Source organism: Chiroxiphia lanceolata, chromosome 12, assembly GCF_009829145.1.
Source record: "Chiroxiphia lanceolata isolate bChiLan1 chromosome 12, bChiLan1.pri, whole genome shotgun sequence".
Classification (NCBI taxonomy): domain Eukaryota; kingdom Metazoa; phylum Chordata; class Aves; order Passeriformes; family Pipridae; genus Chiroxiphia; species Chiroxiphia lanceolata.
Genome location: NC_045648.1, coordinates 792373 through 813961, shown reverse-complemented (window position 1 = coordinate 813961; position 21589 = coordinate 792373). Strand labels below are relative to the sequence as shown.

At 48.8% G+C, this 21589-nt stretch overlaps 1 protein-coding gene across 2 annotated transcripts in view; it reads right to left on the bottom strand.

Annotated features, from left to right (window-relative positions):
• The window catches only part of UACA (uveal autoantigen with coiled-coil domains and ankyrin repeats), a 28262-nt gene extending 7535 nt beyond the window's left edge, over positions 1–20727 (bottom strand). Inside the window, exons 1-15 of one of the 2 annotated variants that reach the window (XM_032700570.1) lie at positions 20619–20727; positions 9113–9246; positions 8533–8621; positions 8024–8088; positions 7632–7689; positions 7067–7137; positions 6855–6961; positions 5779–5960; positions 5295–5332; positions 4867–4953; positions 3664–3771; positions 2606–2638; positions 2009–2107; positions 1771–1807; positions 809–861 (exon numbers count right to left, since the gene is read on the bottom strand). In XM_032700570.1, coding sequence (XP_032556461.1) covers positions 809–861; positions 1771–1807; positions 2009–2107; positions 2606–2638; positions 3664–3771; positions 4867–4953; positions 5295–5332; positions 5779–5960; positions 6855–6961; positions 7067–7137; positions 7632–7689; positions 8024–8088; positions 8533–8621; positions 9113–9246; positions 20619–20675 — 1218 coding nt within the window. In that variant the 5' untranslated portion in view covers positions 20676–20727. The remainder of the gene's footprint in view (positions 1–808; positions 862–1770; positions 1808–2008; positions 2108–2605; positions 2639–3663; positions 3772–4866; positions 4954–5294; positions 5333–5778; positions 5961–6854; positions 6962–7066; positions 7138–7631; positions 7690–8023; positions 8089–8532; positions 8622–9112; positions 9247–20618) is intronic. The other variant, XM_032700571.1, reaches the window with a different exon arrangement.
• Positions 20728–21589: the final 862 nt, after the last annotated feature.

Genomic DNA, 21589 nt, shown 5'->3' with positions numbered 1-21589 from the left:
AGGGGCAGCCACAGCTTCTCTGGGCAACCTGTGCCAGGGCCTGCCCACCCTTCCAGGGAACAATTTCTTCCCAATATCTCATCTGAACCTAAATCCAAACTCATCAGACCCCACTGACATTAAAGTGCAGGTGTAGTATATTCATTCCATTCCCCTTGTTATGCTATTCATATTTAATCACTCATCTGCCTGAACAAATTTAATTTACTAAGAGATTTCCCCCATTCCTCAAGCACGTGAAAATGATTTTATAAGGAATCAGAGCAAAGTATGCCATGGTTAACAGAACCCTCTTGCTGAAAAGACTGAGGAATACAGTCTTTTGGAATTCTAGAGGGGCTTGGGTTGGGAAGGACCTTAAAGACCATCTCGTTCCACCCCCAAGGGTCTGACAGGCCTTGTTTGCACTGGAACTGTCACTTTAGAAAGGTGACAGCTACCAAACAGAATTGTCAGGAAATGATCACATAGCTGGCAGGAAAAAGAAATCTTCTGAATATTACCCAAATTTAAAGCAGAGAAAAATCATGGAGATGGAAACCCAACTGCACTTTACCCTGCCACAGTTGATCCAGGTTTGAGAAAGCTCATTACAGACCCTTCAGCACTCAGATTCCCTAGTATTTAAAGCCCTGTCACAGACAGGACTCTAGAGGGCACCAGCAGTTAAAAATTAACATGGAAGAGCAAGGATGCCTCAAAATTTTATGTTCAGAAGCAATGCTCAACAAACATACATTTATGAGGACATTCAGCTTTCCCAGCATTACTATCTTAGGATTCTCTCCAGTGGTAAAATATTTCTTACCTGTGATTCCATGGCAAATGCTTGGCCTTGTTTAACTACTGCATCTTCCTTTCCTAGATTTTCAGAGCAAATGGCATTTAGGTTCTGGCTAAAAACAGTAACACAATCACAAGAACTATGATTTTCCTTCCTAATTTCAGTCTGTTCAATGGGGCCATGCAAGGCTGAAGGTTGGTGTTTAAGTACTTGGTATTAAAACAATTCCTCCTTAATTGAGTCACATAAAAAGTCTGGACAAAGCCCTCCTAAGGAAAAGAAAACCTTGGAAAAATTACTGTTGTGCCAGGCTGGGTAAATTGTTCTGCAAAAGTGTCCTGGAAGCCACCTCCCCCCAGCTGCAGGTCTGCACATGAGCACACCAGGGAAAAGCATCTCCTTGCACTCCAAAGAAATGATTCCTCCTGACAGGCAGCCAAACAGCTCTCAAAATGTTATTTAATCTGTCATGAGCTGTTCAGTTACACAAGTGCAAGGCAGGTCTGTGACCAAGCTGGATGCAAAAGACTCCAGTTTGTGGAAATGGAATTATTTCTGACAGGAGTGTAAACTGAGGGCTTATGATCTGAAGCCAAACCTACTCCACTCAAGCCTTGCCACTGGCCAGTTTGCTGGTGCTGAGCCAGACAGGAGCATTGTTTGAGGGATGAGGGATGGAAAGGGGAGCTCCACGGGGAGCAGGGATCTTGCTCAGCTTGTTTTTCACGTTATTAGGAGATGCAGCAGAGTCACAGTTCACATTTCACAAGGCCAGTCACTGTGAGACTGATGGCAGTGCCCTGGCACCCACCCACCAACACACCCACAGAGTGCCCAGCTCACCCTGCTCCCAGGGCTCGGGGGGGACACCATGCTTGGCTGATTTAAGGCCAACAATATGAAGAGATGACAAAAAACCCCTCCTTTGTCTGTGTATTCTAACACTGCCCCAGGCATGGAAAGCTTTGAGAATTTACTGTACTTACTAGTTCCAAAGTTACTTCCAGACCCCGCAGAGTCCCCCTAAAATCAAACAGCAAGAAATACAAAATGAAGCTGAAATTTTGCTTTAAACTTTTGGTATATGTTAAACTAGGGATTAAAGGGCAGGGAAAGGTTTTACAAGGTGATAACCACTTAGGGCTTACAACAATTTAAAGTGTTTAAAGTATTTACTGCTGCAAATCTCAATTGCTCTATCACATTTCAAATCAGTGAACGTACTTCATAATATTTGAGCTTCGCTTTGAGAGCCTCAATAGTCCTCAAGCTTTCCTCCTGCTGCTTCTCCTTGGCAGTGAGGATTTTCTTCAGCTCATCCTTCTGAAAGAGAAAGAAGTGCCAAATAGCCAAAGCCACAAGAAGGGACAGATTTGTAACATCTCAAGTAACTTTTAAAAAGAGTTTAGGGAGAACTTCAACCAAGATCAGCACCGAAAGAACCTCTAAAATTTTATGTTGAAGTTCTTCCACAAGACTGCTTCTCTACAAGAGGAGTCTTGAAGAATGAGTCAAGAATACGCACCAACATAATCTGCTGTTGTTAAATTTATTCATACTTATTAGTCTTGCATTACTGAAAGTCACTAGAAATAATTATAATATTAAGTTCGCTTTAAAGGTGCCACAGGAATGACATATATTATCTGTAGTACTAGAAATGCTGTGCAGCTGTACAAACTGACACAGCAGCAGCAGATACTTCATTTAGCATTTTTAGGCAGCTTTTATTTCCTCTGTAGTTTTAAATACATTACTGAAATGAGAGAGTTGCTTCCCCTATTTCCCAGTGCTGTTACACTTGCAGGTGACATATCGTACCTCATTCTCAAGATCATCTGCAAACATTTGCTCCTGTGAAAATAACAAAAAAAATCCCCCCCAAATCATTTTGTCAATGATGTTTAAGGGGCTTGTACACAGTTCAACAGCTGAGAAATCCACCCCAGTTCCTAATGCTCCCCATGCAGCTTTATCTCCCCTGCCAGAGGTTAAACAGGAGTTAGGGATGTCTGACAGAGCCATGTCCCCATAAACTGGAACATTCCTCAATTATCTGAATCAGACACTGCTGAGGCAGAAAAGCACAACTTCAGAAGAAGTTTGCTGATTTTGGAAAGTGACTATTAAGAAGTTTATTTTATAAAGGCAATGCTGAAGAGAGAAGCTCAGACAAGGCAGTGATTCCAAGAAGAAATTCTTTCTATCCATGTGCTGCATTTAGGAAGAGCTGCACAAATGTACCTCTACAAAATTCAGTAAAGAAACAAACATGAGCCTCCACAAATAAAAAAAACAGCAAAAAAATCCTAGTTTTATTTTCTTTCTGCTGGTCATGCTCAGCTCTAAGAGGAGGGATTTTTTTTTTTTTTTAAATCAAGGTTTTTTAAAAAAAAAAAAATTGCGTGAGAAATTCCCATTGAGAACTTTGGGTTTGTTTTCTTGCCAATTGAAGATTTTTTCCTCTCTGCTTCCACTTACAATAACAGCTGGAAAATCAGCAGATGGTAAAGTACTGCCACACACCAACTACATTTAATTGGGCAGATGAGGTTCAGTCTCCAAATTACAGCCTGCCAGGACACCCCGAGGCTCCTGCTGCACTGTGAGGCAGAGCCAGGAATGTTATTGCTCAAATTTGTGGGTATCAGTGAGTGATACTGCAACAGGTCTGCTCACAATTTGGATATTACTACAGGTCCTGAATATTACTATCAGAGGCTTTTGCAGCAGCAGAAAATGAGTGACACAGAGCAATAATTCCCAGGAAAGGAATGAAGACCTCGTCCTAATTTCACGTACTTTTCTTTCTACTCCTACTGTCAGCATCAGGGGGTTATTCCAGCTTTCAAGTCAGGTTATTCCAAGCCCTGGTTTACCTCATTCAGCTGCATTTGTAGCCCACTGATTCTGTCCAGCAACATCCTTTGCTCCTCCTGCACTTCTCTCATCCGATCTTTCAGATCTTGGTTTTCCAAATCCAAGTCCTTAAAAGTAAAACATGAGATTAATAAATACATAAAGACCACCACACTGCACACACCTCGGAAAGGTAAAGAACCTGAACCAGCAGTTTTAACAGCCACTAAAGGCTCCAAGCCTTGCCTAAGGAGTCCCCTGATGGTTCTGTGGCCTCTCTCCAGGTCAGGAGTGTTCTCAAGGTTTACACAAGCACAAGCTCCTGAGCCTTCAGGCCCCTGAGCTCCAGACAGCTCATTCCTGTCAGTGCACACACAGGTTGGGGAAGGAGGAGCAGAGTGGGGTCACCCTGGGTGCTGACAGCCCTCAACAGCTGCTTATCTGTGTCTGTTAACACGTACAAACAGCTCCTGTTAAACCAGCTCCTGACACCAACCTCTGCAGCCAGAGGTGCCCTGGAAAAGCCTGTGCAGCAGAGCAGCCTTTCAGTGTGAAACTGTTCCAGCAGCCACCAGAACCACCCCAGTGACATCCAAATCCACCCCAGTGATGGGTCTGTGTGCCTCAGTCAGCCAGTGCTCACATGCCAACAAAAAGCACCTTTAACTCTTGCCTGAAATCGCTGCCTTAACTGTGGAGCTGCTTTAGCCCCCCCAGAGAACAGAGATCTTTATCCTCCCATTACAAAGCATTTCAGAGTGAAGGCCTCAGTTTCTCAGGGCTTTGTTCCCCATGGCTTAAAATGCTGTTTATCTTTTTGAAAACTGTAATGACATAGGAAGGGGATGGGAAATTAATGCTGGTTGGTAGAATTGTGACACAGATTACTTTGAGTATGACACAAACACACATCTCTTGAGAGTGCTGAAAAAATAAATCTTGCTGTTTTGTGACTCTGATGTTACTGCAGAGACAGAGGTAGGAAAGGTTATGGAGACTTGCAATTATTTATTACACAAAAAGTATTCTTCCTGAAAGAAGTTTACAGCTTATCTGCATAATTGCCACATTCCACAGTCAGGCAATTAAGTTTTAAGTAAACAGCAATATATGACCTTTCTTAATGGAATCATTAGTGCTTCCTTTGCAAGCTCATCTTCCTTTAGTTCATCTGGTTCATTATCCACGTGGGAAGACCCAAGTCACAGGAATCCTCCTCTTACCTGAGCACTGTGTTCCTTCTGATACAGTTTGACATTCGCCTCCTCCTGCACAAACCCCCGACTCCACTTCTGTGACATGTTGCTAATCTGTAAATACAGCAGTGAAATATGAATTTGTGCTCCTGTTGTGTCCTGCAGACACCCTTTTCTGGGGATAACAGGCTGCTCCCACACCCCTTTCAGCTTCCACGGGGAGCAATCCTACAACATTCCCATTTTGACAGCTTGCTTCACAACAAGAGGTCACCCATGATCTCATCCCCACACAAATGGGAGGCTTGTCAAAACTCTAATCCTGAATATGCACATCATGGAATATTTTTCACACAGAACCAGCCACACCATCTGATCCCAGATACAGATAAAGTTTGGAATCATAAAATACTGAAGAGTTTTGTATCACAGCACAATCCTAATCAGATACTTACCTTTTGCTCAGCCTGCCCTTTCTTCGTGCTGTCTCTTCCTAAAAAAGCACCACAAAAACAGGAAGTTACAAAACACATTTCATTCAGATTCATGCAACAATGCAACACATTCAGCTAATTCCATCCACTTCCCATACTGGGAGGACATTTCAAAAAAAATAGTTCACCACCCCCCAGTTAATCAAACTTGGAAACATGCACAAGAGCAAAGTTTTTCTATAAATAAGGCTGAAAACTCCAGTGATCAATCCTGCACTGCCAGGCTCAGCAGTGTTAACCCCTCCAGGCATCAGAGCCTGCATTTACCTTAGAAGCTTTACTAAAGCCAAACACAAGCCCAAAAACTTTCTTTCCCCACCCAAAGGGGCAGTTTATCAGCTCTGTGGCCAAAGGACCACAGCAAAAGCAGTCCCTGCAGACACAGCAGGGGGGACACACACAGTTCAACCCAAAGAGCAAAGTGGCACAACCAGGTTCCTCCTACCTTTGCCGGAGTCCTCAAGGGCAGCTTTTATTAAAGCCAAAATGTCAATATTGTCCCCAATCCTGGCATAGTAAGCACAGTCATGCCCAAGGCCATCAGTCAAACTCACATCCGCACCATTCCTGAGCAAAACCTCCACGGCATCCCTGCAGCCGTACTCACAGCCCAGCATGAGGGCAGTCCTGGGGGGAGAGACGGGTGAGCACTGGGGAGCCCTCGCTGGAGGGAGCAGCTCTTACACAGAGAATCCCTTGTGCTTTCATGGCTAATCACAGCCAAGGCACCTTCCCTCTATCCAGAGAGGAAACAGCTTTAAAAAGTCATTTAGCCAACATTTAAATATTTGTTAAAAAGAAAACAAACCCACTATAACAACAGTATTTTCAAGAAAGCAGCACAAATGTGCTGCCTTTGAGAGTCTCCCAGTGTTTTGAAAACTTTGGCTTCCTCTATTAGATACAAATCTCGACAGACACAACAAACATGAGCTGAGGAGTTTAGACAAAGTCTGGAGAGGGGAGCACCTGGGAGCCCTGGCAATGCTTCCCAAACACTTCCCAACTGCAGGACGTGCCATGGGAGTAGCCAGGCTTTGTCCCACGGCAGCCTCACGTCCCTCGGCCACCAGGCAGGAATCCTCCAAGAATTAACTGGCAGAAGCAGCAGCTACAAAGAGAAACCCCCTCCCCTGACCCAGAAATAAACCCCTCAAGGCCTTGAGGTCCCTTCAGAGCTCCAGCAGACTCAGGACTTCTTGACAAAGCCCCCCTTTTGTCATGACCCATTTTGCACATTGATCCCAAAGGGTGCAAGATGCAGCTTTGGACACAAACTCTTAAAACAACCAGGTTCTCTGCTGGCAGGAACAGGCCTGGGGGAGTTTTAGATGCAACCAGAAGCAATAAAGTAAGGCCAGGTTTACCTGCGTTGTTGCACTGGCACATCTACTTCTGAACTCAACCCCAGGTTCTTTCTCCCCAAATTTAGCACATGTATTCTGCAGCCTGAGAGCTAAGGGGCAGCTTTCCACCCTTCAAACATCAGCAGTTATTCCAGCAACCCCCTGTGTGCCTTACCTGTTCTGTTTGTCCCTGGCATTGACATCTGCTCCTCTGTCTATCAGCAGCTGACAGACTGTGGGACGACACATCTGAGTGGCCAGCACCAGGGGTGTCCTCCCATCCTGGAGACAGGGAGGGGGAAAGCCATGAGGGAAGGGAGAGGAAGCAGAGAAAGCACAAGAACTGCCCCAGGGTTTGTGCAGGAGAAGGGTAAGAGCAGGACTCACTCCGTCCTTGGAGTTCACCACGGCGCCGTGGTCGCACAGGAGCTGGATGCTGGAGGAGCAGTCTGACATGGCTTTGGAGAGAGACAGAGTCACACTGCTGAGAACAGCCCTGGGAACCCCAGACACCTCCCTGGGTGGACTGGGCTCACAAAACCTCACGCAGCTCAGTTAAAGCACTGCAAGGCTCTGCAACTTTGTTCTCCCGCCCCCAAAGTGCCCGAAGGAAACCAAACCCTCCTGCCCCTGACACTGTGGGGCACCAGGAGGGGACAGAAAACCCAGAGGGAAGGGATCTTATCCTCCTGACAGCTCTGCTCTGAAACTCTGCTCCTGATTCCTGCTGAACATCACACTAGAAAAGTCACAGGCATCAGAAGAGACTCTCACCCCTCCAGCCTCCAAGACTGTTAACTTCATCACTGAGGACAAATGTCACGAGAACATAAATCACCCTCTCCTACTACAGTCACCAAAACTAAAAGAGAAGAATTCTGCCCATCTGAAAGTTAACCCACTAATTAAATCTTAGTTTCATATGCAGTTACCAGAAAAGCAAAACCCTCACCTGCATCATGAAGAGCAGTTCTTCCCTGGAGATCCACATTCTCCGTTGGACAATTGTACTGTTAAAATAAGAAAATGTGCCACTTATATCTGCATGGAGACATGCATCAGAGAAACAGAAGTTTAAAAGAACCCATTAGAAATTTAAAAAAAAAAAAATAATCAAATGAGCAGTAACTGACCAGGAATAAATGAAGCAAAAATAAATATCACACAAACCTAAGACAACCCTCAATATTGTTTCATTAATGAAAGATTAAAGCTCTTTTCCCCATGTCTGTCTTATTTTTTTTAAATAATCTAATTGGTTAAAAAAGAAATCACAGAAGAAGGGCATATCCCAAATCTCCTTTCCCCTCTAATTAATAAAAGACAAGCTGGATTTTTCAGTACCTGCAAGAGCTTCTGCAAACACAAGGCATGTCCATATTTTGCAGCCAAATGCAACGCGTTTCTCCCTGAAAACAGATCAACAGCAATCCAGGATTTGTTTTGAATGGATTTTTGATGAATATTCACATCATTTTAGATACAACAGTCCCTCTGTGTCAGTCCCTCCTCCCATTCTGTCTATAACCAAGTCGTCCCTTTTGTATACACCTCACTATTTGTCATAGTCTTTGCTTATTTTAGAGAAACTGCAACCAAAAATTCAAGTTCATTAGTGAACTTAACCTCAAAATACTGCAAATGGCTCCACAAAAGCATTTCAAAAATAAACATAAAGGAGGAGGCCAGGTTAGTTCTGTAATTCTCCTGTTTGCAAGTCACACAGAAAATCAACTTTTTGCCAACTGTAGAAAGGAGAAAGATCTATCCTGTGGTTCAGCTTAATTCTATTTCAAATTAAAACCCAGGTGAGAACATTTTCAAGCAGCCCCTGGAGCCCTGAGGGAGCCCACCTGCAGCATCAGTGGCCGTGATATCAACTCCATGGACAAGGATGGTGTTCAAGCAGTCCAGGTTTCCCTTTGACGCTACAACGTGGAATCTATAAGGGAGAAAACACCTTGCTTAAGCACAGCTGTTTTGTACATAAAAATGGCAATATTAGCCAGGAAAGCCAAAGCCAACAGCTGCACACTGAAGGCATTACACAGCACAAACCCAGCTTTGGACAGCGTCCAAATCCAGGTGAGAGTTGGGCAGATGTTACTGTAAGGAACAAGACAACTTTCTTGACAACCAACCATTATTTATCTTATCAGTGAACCAGGTGAAAGACCAATGTGGCTTCAATTTCTCTTTAATATTCAAACCTGGCAAGAGCAAGTATTTGAATACTGATCTTCACTTGGAAGCGAAGGCAGTTTGAGGATTTCCCATCCGAGCCAGCTGGTATTCCAGTTTAGTATGTTGGAATTGAACATGTGGTATTACACAGATTTAGGGATTCCGAAAAGCTTTTAGAGAAGCAGAAGACTGGGAATTGAGGAATTTTCAGTAGCTTCCAGCACCTCCTGGAGCACTGCAGCCACTTACGCGGATCTCCCCTCCACATCCAGCTTTGTGGGACTGACTCCTTTCTTGGCCAGGATGGATGAAACCTTCTCCACATCTCCCCTTTCAGCTGCTTTCATTAACCTGTCATCATATTTGTTCCAGTCTGGGTTCAGCTGTGCAGGAGAGAAGCAGAAATGCGAGTGAGCTTGTGGGGCACCTTCAATCCACTGAGGGCACCTCTGGAAGAGGCTGAACCTGAACACAAATGGGGGAGACAACAAAGCATTGCTCGGTCTGCAAAGGGAGTCACACCCATCAAACTGTTCACAGTCATTTGTGCACAACATCACTGTCACATTTCAATCAGCTCTTAGAACTGAGCAGTGCTCAGAGGCAGCCTGGCTAAGCCACTTTTGTCCTAAAGGAGATCTTCAGGATCAAACTTCCTTTGGCTTTCCTCATCCTGCTTCATTCTTTGCTCAGTTTTCACATTTCAACAACAAATGGATGCTCTAAAAACATGCACCAGGACACAGCTTTTCCTGGCTGTATCACACTGTGCAGTGGGGCAAAAATTACCCGAGTGTGATGGTCAAGAGAAGTGAGCTGTAGAAGGAAGAAATTCGAAGTTCAAAGCCTGCAATTCCCAAAGCAATGGAGAGGGTAAAGGAAGTCCAAGGCAGTTATAAATAGACCACCACACATTCAGCCCCAGACAGTCGTCATCCCCCACTTTTCCCTTGTTTACTTCAAATTTAGAATTTCAGGCCACAGGCCAAGCCTCCCACCCCAAAATACAGAGTTTGTTCTCTTCACTGCCAAACCACCCCTCCTGACTGGCTTTGGGCTTTCCAGGAATTTCTGTTCTGTGACAGAAACCTCCCGGCCAAGCTGGACACTGAAGAACAAGACTTAAAAAGGAGTATTATATTCAAATCTAACCCTGCACAGCAAAAGAATTTGTTGATAGCAGTGAGACACAAGCAGCCTGTAGGTGCACAAAGTTACTTATCACTGTGGATCAGAAGTTCCACACCTCACCAAATAAAGAATATTGAAACAGGTAACCCCAACCCAGGGTGTGCCAGGGAAAAGAGGGTACACAAAAAAGAACAGAACCAAAAACCCACTGCCACCACCTGCAACTGTAGTGATTCGTAAACTGGAACTGCAATCATGACCAGAGAAGGCTGAGAGGGGATCTCATCAACCCACACAAACATCTCCAAGGGTGCCAGAGGATGGTGCCAGACTCTTCAGTGGTGCCCACTGACAGGACAAGCAGCAATGGCCATAAACTAAACCACAAGAAGTTCCACCTCAACTTTCCTTAAGGGTGGCAGAGCACTGGAACAGCTGCCAGGGAGGGCATGGGATCTCCCTCTCTGGAGAAATTCCAAACCCACCTGGATGAATTCCTGTGTCACCTGCTCTGGGTGACCCTGCCTTGGCAGGGGGTTGGACTGGATGATCTCCAGAGGGCCCTTCCAGCCCTAACGATTCTGTGTGATTATCTTTACTCCCCTTTCTCACAACAAACAAGATTACAGTAATCATGAAGGCTTAGCAACAGCTTACTCAGTACAACACTTGCTAAAAGCGACATGAGGTAATAAAAATAGACCACTAATGACATTACCACCAGTGCTGCCCAGCTGAGGTGCAGAACTGATTTGTCAATCAATTAAAACATCCATTAGCCTGAAAGCCAAGCCAGCCTGGCCTAATGAAGTCAGTGTTGGTGACACCACCAGTCCCAGCAACAGAAAATCCTCCCCAGCCCCTCCTTGCTCCCATTTAATAAAACTTCTGACTAACAAATGCATTATTTAAAAAAGAAACCCAAACAAATCCATCACCCTCATATTTTTTCCATTTGGTTATAACACTTCAGTAAATTCTATCCATGGCCTGGGATGTTCTGGAGTGCCAGGACAAGGAGGAATGGCTTCCCACTGCCAGAGGGCAGGGATAGATGGGATAGTGGGAAGAAATTCTTCCCTGTGAGGGTGGGCAGGCCCTGGCACAGGTTGCCCAGAGAAGCTGTGGCTGCCCCTGGATCCCTGGAAGTGTCCAAGGCCAGGTTGGACGGGGCTTGGAGCAACCTGGGCTAGTGGAAGGTGTCCCTGCCCATGGTAGGGGTGGGACAGGATGAGTTTAAAGTCCCTTCCAACCCAAACCATTCCATGATTAAATCATTACCCATTTAACAAATGCATCTCACATCTAAGGAAAATTCCTCACAGCAATAGTTGTTTAAGAGATACAACACACATTAATTAAACAGTACCCACTATAAAACATTTACACAATTCAAGCTTTCCCATTTTTGCAGTTGCAAATGACTGCCAGAGATATGAAAGCTCAGATACCTACAGTGTCTTTAGCTGCACAAGAAAACCAACAGATCATCCTGAACTCTGAGCCTGGTGCTGCCAGGAGGGATCAGTTTATCTCACATCAGCTCCCGCCGCTCACAGCGCCCGAGCTCACACAGCCCGCTTCCAGAAACGGCTCCTCTCCACCGCCCTGGATTCATCCTGCTCCATCCCTCACTTAGCTTGGATCCCCGAGGATATTCTCCCCATCTTCAGGATCATCTTCAGACTTCATAACTCTTGGAAAGCTCCCGGCCAGAGGAGCCGTGTGCGGGTCCGGCCACGCTCGGGTCTCCCCAGAGCCCTTCCAGAGCCGTGGGTCGTGTGGGACAAACTGCCAGAGCCACTGGGGCTCCCAGGGAAATACTGCCCAGACCCCACAGATCTTGTAAACAATACGTAGACAGTCTCCTGAGGCTGATCTATTTTCTGATAGCCCAGTCCTTGCCAGGCAGGATGGAAAGCCATGGCTATTAGTGCATTCCCGGCGTGCCCCTGCCCTGAGTAATGCGGGGCAGGTTTGGTGTTAACTGAGGAGACAGGCACGCAGGAAACCCTACTGCGGTGTTGTTGTGCTCTGCAGACAGGCAAACACTCGCTCTAAAATAACAAACACGTTAGTCAAATTAACTGTGCACTGACATGGGGGGAGGTCACGCTTATCACCACTAATAACACACGAGGACTGAAATACTCCCAGGAGTCACTTTTTCCCCATTCCACCAGGCCACAGAGCTGAAACCAGACTCAGGCTCAGACTTCAGACAGTTACAACTGCGGAGCAGATGGAATGCATGATCCTATTTTGACAGAAATGTAACCCATTTCAAATTAGAAAACACACATGCCTCTGCTTTAAAAAAAATTCTCCTTTTACAGCACTGAAACCCTTTCTGAATAGAACCTGGTTTCAGCTTACTGCTGCTGCCAGTCTGTCTCCCAACATGAGAAACGAGAGGAGTCACAGAGGCTGTGAAAACATTCGGTGACAGCGCAATGATTAACAGGAGGGGAGAAGGAGAGTCCCCTTTCACAAGTTTTAAATTTAAATGGAGATCTCCCAAGTGCCATATTTAGAGGAGTAGGTCAACAAGGCAAGCAATGCATTGTTTTGTCTGCAGGAGAAAAACCTGGTCCAGGGCCAGAAAATCCACACACACACACACACCCCCGGAGGACACACGGGAGAGACTGCAAATAGCCTAATAAATGGATCTTCTCAGCGAAGAGTTTTAAAACCAATTGTTCATATTTGGCCTAATTCACTCCTTCCCAGTAATTTCTGAACTATCCCACATCCCCTGCTGTGAGCAGCAGCCTTTGCCTTGCAGCACCACTGTGTTTCCCCAAGGAAAGCTCCAAGCCCTCCCTGCAGTTAGTACCCATGTGACAAAGCCACTCCAAAAAGTGCAGTGACTGCATCGTCTTCTGACCAGAACCAAGTCTGTCTCCTCAAGCTAAAAATGGCTTTTTTGGGGGGGGGGGAGGGAAAAAAAAAAATACACTTCACAAGTGACAGCAACAGAAAAGGCCCATTTAACCAAAATCAGTTTGGTGAGAAGTGTAGGTGAGACTGTGGCTTCCAGGTGTACAGTCTTCTCCAAAGTATTTATCCCAAAGGTTTCACTTGTCTCCACGTTATCTGTCTGCAGGCATTCCTGTGACTCGTGAGCTGCAGCCCCTTTGTGCTGGAGATCCTCCTGAGACAGTCCTGACCACAGGATTTAGGATTGCTAAACCACATTCCCCAGCCCTGCCCAGTCAGGCACAGAGCAGCTTTCACAGCTCCACCAGCACCGAGCAGCACCAGGAAACACAGCCCAGCTACAAACTCCCACTGACTAAATTGTTCTCCAAGGCACTGAAACCAGGGAGCTTGAAGGGTAGAAACAACTTAAACGTGCTCATGTTGTGTTCTTTCAGTGTAATCAAAGTTTAGAGCCCTGTTCAGAGTCGTTTATCAGAACAAAGACCAGAACCATCATCAGACACGAGCAGTGCAGATCCCTGGGGGTGCTACCCTGCCCACCACCTCATGGATGCCTGGCCAAGGCCAATATTACCTGGGTTTTATTAACACAGAGCACCTGTTTTTTCAAGCTCAACCTGCCAGGAATCCTTCCCAACTCCAGGTCTCCAAAGATAAGGAGTATCCCACCTCCTCCATCTGTTGGGATCAGAAGCAGTCTCCTTCCCAGCAGTTTGTGTCTGGTGTGCCCTTGGTTTGAAGGATTTATCTGAAGCAGACACACTGGGTGTCTGCACACTCTGTGCATCCATCTGGAATCCAACACCCTTGGGAGGGATGGAGCGACATGTTCACATCACCCTGCTCAGAGAGAGAACATGAACTGAGCAGGCACAGGATACTGCTCCAAGTGCCCTCCTGGCTCTCAGGGAAAGACTGAAACTTCCAGGCTAGAGGGATTCCACCTGCGTGCCAATGATCCCGAACCAATCACTGTATTGACTTCTCCAGTCTTTCCTCAAGTCCAGGTGAGTTTTGAGCATCCTCAACAGCCCTGGATAAGGAACTGTACAACTTAACTACATAACAACATGCAGTGACAGGACAAAGGGAACAGCCTCACACTGAAAGAGAGGAGATTTAGATTAAGTATTAGGAAGAAATCCTTCCCTGTGAGGGTGGGGAGGTCCTGGCCCAGGTTGCCCAGAGAAGCTGTGGCTGCCCCTGGATCCCTGGAAGTGTCCAAGGCCGGGTTGGACGGGGCTTGGAGCCACCTGGGCTGGTGGAAAGTGTCCCTGCCCATGGCAGGGGGTGGCACTAGGTGGGCTTTAAGGTCACCCAACCCAGTTCAGAAATACCAGCTGTAATTCAAAGCAGCTCTTAAGCCCTTCAGCCTGCAAGCTGGGCTAAAGCTGTGAAAGTGAGCCCAGTCCTGTCACGGCTGGGCCTGGCAGCTGATCCCATTAGCAGCCAACCCCAAACGGGACACGGCCCCACTAATGCCATTAGTGGGTGACATAAGCACAGCACAGAGCACAGCTCTGGGGACACCCTGCCAGCACCACCACAGCAGGAACCCACAAACCTATCAACAGGCTTTTATAGAATCCCAGACTGGTTTGGGCTGGAAGGGATCAAAGCCCATCCAGTCCCACCCCTACCATGGGCAGGGACACCTTCCACTATCCCAGGTGGCTCCAAGCCCCGTCCAACCTGGCCTTGGACACTTCCAGGGATCCAGGGGCAGCCACAGCTTCTCTGGGCAACCTGTGCCAGGGCCTGCCCACCCTCACAGGGCAGGATTTCTTCCTCATGGCCAACCCTGCTGTGTCTCAGATGCCAGGGGCAGGCTCACACATCTGTCAGGCCGCACACTCTGATTTCCTGCTCCTTCTCCAGAGGTCAGAGTACATTTGTAATCAAAACTAAGGTCTGGCAGACACACCCTGCATTTCATACAGCACTAAGTGACAAATGCTTTTGAAGTAGTTTGATTTATTTGGAAACTGCCCAGACTGACAGAATGAAAGGGTAAGTTAGACTAGTGAAACTATTTTTTTTCAAAAGATGTTCAGCAGGTGCAGTTTCCCCTGCACTGCAGAGGCACTTCACTATCACCCATCTATTCTGCAGATTTTGCCTTACCTGCATTTGCCTAGAAAAATCCTGCACATACCAGCTACAAGGAGCAACAGGTCCCTCCCAGCATTGCCAGCCTCCCTTTTCCTCATGGCTGGGACAGGGGAAAATCCATCAGCACCAGCCACAAGAGCTCAAAAGGTACAGTGGAAGTGTCAAAGGACTCTGCCTATAACCCCCGAAGGAGGCAAACCCTGATAAAAGAATTAAAAATAGTCTCAATTTTGTTTTGAAACAGCTTCCTCGTGTCTCACGGCCAACATACAACCACAGTGCACTTTACTGATAAAACAGCCTCGAATTCCCAGCCTTGAGACACAGCCTGACTTGGACACCAATAAAAGTGATCAGAGCTGCTTATGCACTCTGCAAACAAAGCAGTGGCTCCGCAGCTCCTTTTAAAACTCTGTCAACTCCATTTTATGGTGACTGAGGCCAGCCTCACACACAGCAAAGCACATCACACCCTCTACAGTAAAGGAGAGCACCACAGCTCCCACCTCACGGGTACAGGAGCCCAGGTCCTGCTGCTCCATCCCAGCTTCACCCCACAGCTGCCCAGGGGAAAATATTTCCCTTTAAGTGAGGAGAAAGCAGGAGCAAGGTCAGAGTCCAGCTGCCTGCCCTGCCAGGAAGGGCAGCACATCACCTGCCTTCCCAGGACTCCAGGCACAGCATTAGCTGGAATTATGAGCTCTCAGCAAGGCCCCATTGATTTGTGTGCTTCCATTTATTAACAAAGCATCGGGAAATATCAGGGGCTGATGAAACACAACGTGATTATTACATTGATACACAGAGATCAGCCCCAAGCACATGTGCCCAGGGAAGGGATAACACGCTGCAGCCTCAGTCCTGTTCTGTCACCATTAAGTGATGAGAACATGGAGACAGTATCAGCCTCAGATGTTCAAGCATTTGCTTGCTCATATTAATATTTAAATACTGACAAAGTACTCCATAAGTTGCTTCTACACCAAAGGTCAGATGAACTCAAACCAGATAAACCATGGAGCTTATCTGTGTCATTATGTCTGCAAATCAGCTCAGGGTACTGAACTCACAGGCACTCACTAAACCCCCACTCTTTTAAATATTTTTAATTGCTACATTCCAAAGTGATAAAGCATTAAAACTCTCTTCTACGGAGCCTGAAAATTACAATGCACCTGTAAACAGGCTGCACCACGAAGCTTTTCCTGGACCACAAATTGCCTGTTGGGTTCCTTCAGCACTAACCCCAAACATCACTGGAACAAACACCTAATTCCAGTTAACTAAACGCAGACGAATCACAAAGGGGTTTTTCCAATGAGCACACACATCAGCAGGAGCCTCAACAAAGCTTCCTGGAACCAAAGGTGCTGTGAAGAACAACCCCAGCCCGGCCAGGAATGCCACTGGAATATTGCAGTGCTGTGGGTTCTCCAAGATGCCACCACAGAGTCACCCCAGGCTGCCCGAGGCAGGCACAGGGACTGCTCTGGCCAAGAGCAGCAAGGCTGGAAAAACCCTCCTGCTGCCTCCCAGCACTGTGAGCAGTGGCTCCCAAACTGCTCTGCCTTTGCACGGGGCAGTCGTGACAAACCCCCCAAAATCTCGCTCCTGTACAAACCACCCTGTGCCACCAGCAGCACGAGGCTTGTCTGTGCTTTCAGAAGTGATCTTCAATCTTTAAAGGCTTAAAGTTATCACACCTCTATTTTTTATTTCATTCCTTCAGTTACCAATGTGTGTTTGGCAGCACACTGGGGCTACAAAGCATTTTTAACACGTTTCTGCTGCACATACAGAGAGATGGTGCTGCTGATGAATTAGCAAATTCAAACAGTATTCTTCATTCCCCTAATAAAATGGGTCAGACCAGAACAAGAGGTGGTACCTGCCCTCTCTGGTGCTGACAGGGCAGGAGTGGATGTGTAATTGTGTACTGGGTCACCCCACAAAGCTCCACTCCTTCCCTAGAGGAAAACTCATCCATTTAACAGAGCTGGGCAGCCTCCACGGGCAAAAAAACTGTTGACACAACCCTGAATAAGTTCAGCTGTCACTAACTACAGAGCCTGTGCAGATATTAATTTAATAATCACAGATCATCATAGCAGGGCAAGTGTTCAGGTGTCCACCTTTGTTCCTTGCACAATGGTTCCCACTAATTACAGACGAGGTTCAGGTTCTCTTAATTAAACAAAACCCAACATCACTTTTCCCAGAGGAGAAAGGATTGGTAGAAGCTTTCACAGAGTTTCATATCTGCTCACTGCCACCACGTGCAGGTGATCCCCACCTCTTGCAGGTGATCCCCACCTCTTGCAGGTGATCCCCACCTCTTGCAGCACTGCTGCTTTCTGAACCACCTGTGGGTCTCACACCAGCTCCACCTCACACCTTGGGATGCAACAATTCCAGAGGAAAAAAGACCTGCTGCTGCTCGGTGGCAGCTCTGCTCAAAGCACTGCCAGGAATCCCGTGTTTCCCAGGAACTCCAGGAGCCCCCTTCCCTAAATTCCAGGCCCCATCACAAAGGGCAGAAAGGTTAAAACCCCACACTAATGAGATAACACCCCCACAGCTATTTCCCAAGTGTTCCCAAGAAAGCACCTCTTCCCCTGCAGAGCCACAGTCAGAACCTCACCACTGAAAAGGTCTGAACCAAAAATAACATTGTAGAACAACAAACCAAACTGTCCCCAACCATCTTCTCAAGAGGAGCCCACCAGTGAGCATTTCATTTGTACAGACAGCTGCACACACAACTTCTGACTCTGCTGGAAGAGCACATTTCCTAAACACAAACCAGGTCACAAACTCACATTTATAGTAGCAGGATGTATTTTGGAACCTCAGAAACACGGGCAGTGTGTGCTGCTGTGGGCACCCAGTGGGACTGACTACATTAATTAAAGTCTTTTCTGTAACTGCTGGTGAAAGAGGCATCACCTCTGACCTCATGGCTTTGTGCTCCACAGAGTCTCACATTAAAGCTTCCAGCCTACACTCCTGCTAACGACAAGAATTTGTCTCACTATTCAGAGCACTGAACAGGCTGCTCGGATGATTTTCCAAGCACCATCAGCCAGCTGGAGTTGGCAAAACCAGGTAATTCCATTTCAGGCACAATGCTCTGGATAATTGTGGAATTGGTGATAACTATTGCTTTTGCTTTTTGCTGCTTTTTGTGGCTTCCCTCCATCAGGAGCCCAGTAATAAAGCCATTTCCAACAGATCTCCATCAGAAGGCAGGTAATTATTCCCTTAACCTGGAGGAAAATTTCCAAAAGCAGCACGGATTAGGTTTCTCTCCACCCCCCAGGAAATAGCACTGGGTGGGGAGAGGAGAGAGGGATGAAGTTTCTCAAACAGGCAACTCTTTTACTCCCCTTTGAGCAGGATCTGTAAAGCTCCCGCTGGCAGGATTCCCACCCACTTCCCTCCTTCCCCAGCAGAACAGAGACCCGGCTTCATCCCTTGACCCCCCTTCGGCCTCACTGTTAACACCCCCACCCGCGGGGATGGATTCTTTCCCCCCCACACAGAAGGCTATAAGTTGGTATTTGATGAGCTGGTGGAGTGATCATGTAACCAAACTATGTAATAAACAGGGGAAATGAGTTTATCATGGATACAAAGCCCAGTTTTTAAAGGATCTCGCTGAAAGCTATTTCCCTTCACATATTTTAGAATAACTCCAGCTCTTAAAAGTATTAAAACTACTCAAACCTCCTTCGAAGACAAGGTTTGTTGAGCCCTCACCTATGGAAGTGAAAAATCTCCATGCCTACTCAAAACAAATACGGGTGCTGTCGGGTCTTTGTTGAGACTTAATTATCGTGGGCTAATTCGAGAATGACAAACAGCTCTAAAGTACAGGACAACTGATGAGCACAAGCCAGCGCCAGCCTACACATGACAAATCATCATAACTGCCCCGTGAATCACTGCCGTGCTCCGGGAATGCTCCGGAGCCCTCCCTGGCAGGGACCGCACTCAGCGCTCCCCAGACCTCGGCATCCACACCTCTTTCCAACGAGTTATTATTTGCAGGTAACAGCTTCGGATCCGAGGCAGATTTTAAAAGACAGCCAGTATGTCAAAGGACAGCCGATAAAAGGCAGCGTCCCACGTTCTCCTGCCCTTTTCCCGCTATCCCGCGGTGCCAGCGGCAAGCTGGGCAAAGGAAGGCAGGGATGAGCTCGGGAGCGCAACTCCACGGCGGATGCCCGGGGAGGCGTCCACTGAACGGGCACAGTTAAAGGTGATTTACCACGCAAAGCGATTTCCGAGCACAGCTTTCTCCGGTTACAAAGACCTCCCCCACCAAAAGTCATCAGCAGGGGTGAGCGAAGTAAAAATAAAGCCCAACAAAAAAGCCAGTTAACAGCAGCCCGCATTTGGGAAGACACAGAGAACAAGGCACAGCCAACTACACCATCGCAAAGGTGCATTTCCAGAGGTTCTGCCTCGCCCAGGCCCAGCATTCCAGCCCGGATGATCAGGAATCACAGCTGGGCAGTGACCAGCTGCCCTGAGGGCTTTTTGCCCCCTTTCTAAGCAAATCCTGCTTCCCAAACGCTCCGGTTTGGCCACACTGAATCACTCCGGCGGAGCTGCTGCCCGTGCCGGGCACACACGGGAGCCCCCGGGCTGGCTGCCAGCCGGGGCTGCACCGGCTCCAGGGGCTCCGATGGAAAAGAGAGGTGTTAACTCCTGCCGGGGCCGGGCAGCAGAGCCCAAGGCAGCGCTAAATGCGCTCGCACGCCCGTGTTCCGAGCCGGGGGTCACGCCGGGCGGCCGGAATGAGAGCCGGGGGCAGGGAATGTCATCCCCCGGCTGCTGTGCCCCCTGCCCCGGCACAGCCCACCGCGGGGCCCTGCCCCCCAAAGCCTGCGCCCCTGGGATCCTCCAGTGATCCCAGCCCACCAAAGCCGCTCCCCACGGATCCGGGGGACTCTGCCCCCCACTTATCCCGGCTCCCCACGCTCCCTGCGCACAGCGGAGCCCCCGATGCCGGGGAGCCGGGACCCCCCGGCTGTGCCTTTCCATGAACCGGGACCCTCGTGCTTTGCTCCTCCAGGAGTCAGGACACCAGCACCCCCTCCCCAAGGAGCCGGGACCCTCCCGGGGAGACACGATCCCCGTGCTGTGCCCCTCCACCAACCGGGACCCCCCGAGCTCTGCCCCTCCAAGAACCGGGACCCCCCGAGCTCTGCCCCTCCAAGAACCGGGACCCCCCGAGCTCTGCCCCTCCAAGAACCGGGACCCCCCGAGCTCTGCCCCTCCAAGAACCGGGACCCCCCGAGCTCTGCCCCTCCAAGAACCGGGACCCCCCGAGCTCTGCCCCTCCAAGAACCGGGACCCCCCGAGCTCTGCCCCTCCAAGAACCGGGACCCCCCGAGCTCTGCCCCTCCAAGAACCGGGACCCCCGAGCTCTGCCCCTCCACCAACCGGGACCCCCCGAGCTCTGCCCCTCCAAGAACCGGGAGCCCCGTGCTCTGCTCACCCCGACCCGGGACGCCTCCACAGCCCCCCGGGTGTCCCGCCGCCCCCTCCCTGCACCCACCGCGCTGCCCCCAATGACGGCTTCGTGCTTCTTGAGGCGGGACTTGAGGCTCTTCATGTCGGGCCGAGGGCCCCGCTCGGCTCCTCTCCCGCTCCCGCCGCCGCCACGGCCGGACCGCGGCCCCGCCCACCCCGCGCCGCCCCGCCCCCCTCCGGGCGCGGCCAATAGCCGCCCGCCCGCGCGGGCCCCGCGGCCAATCAGCGAGCGGGGCGGGGGGGTGGGACTTCCTCGCTTGAAAGGGGAGCGGTGGGGGCGTGGCCCGGCACGGAGCCGCCCGGCCGGCAGGGGGCGCGCTGCGGGAGGGGCAGGGCGCGCTGCGGGAGGGGCGGCGCTCTGGGCCGGGGCGGCCCCTCAGGGCACCACAGAGAGGGCGGGAGGGGGGTCCTGAGGGAGTAGGACGAGGACCGGGATAACCATCGGGATAACCACCGGAATAACGACCCGGAGCGGTCCGGGTCCGGTGGACCTGGCCCCGGGAAGACCCCGCCGCCGTCCGTGCGAGGACAGAGCTCCCTGTGTCTGCGGGAGGAACTCGGAACCCTCACGTCCGCCTCAGCGGGCAGTACAAACCCACGGCCGCAGTGCAGACACCCCCTTAATGGCACTGATGTGCAAGAGAATAAAGGGCAGAGCAGAGGCAGCATATTAAACATCGCCATTCACTGCCAGCCTCAGCGTGTCCAAAGTGGAAGTTTCCATTCACTTTTGTTCATCCCAAGTCTCATTTACCATCACTTTCTCACCCTATTTTACTCACAGCCCTGTCACGCAACACTGGTCACTCAAGGTTTTTAGACTTACTTGAGACTCACTTAATTCCAGCCCATAGGTTGTGTTTAAAACCTTGTTTATTACAGCTATAACGGGGCTGTTCCACCAGTGTATCTCCAACATAAGTCGGTCTGGAGATAAATGTCACTGCTTTTTAATCAAATCGTGTTCAAACTCTTCGGTTTCTCTACAGGTGGCTT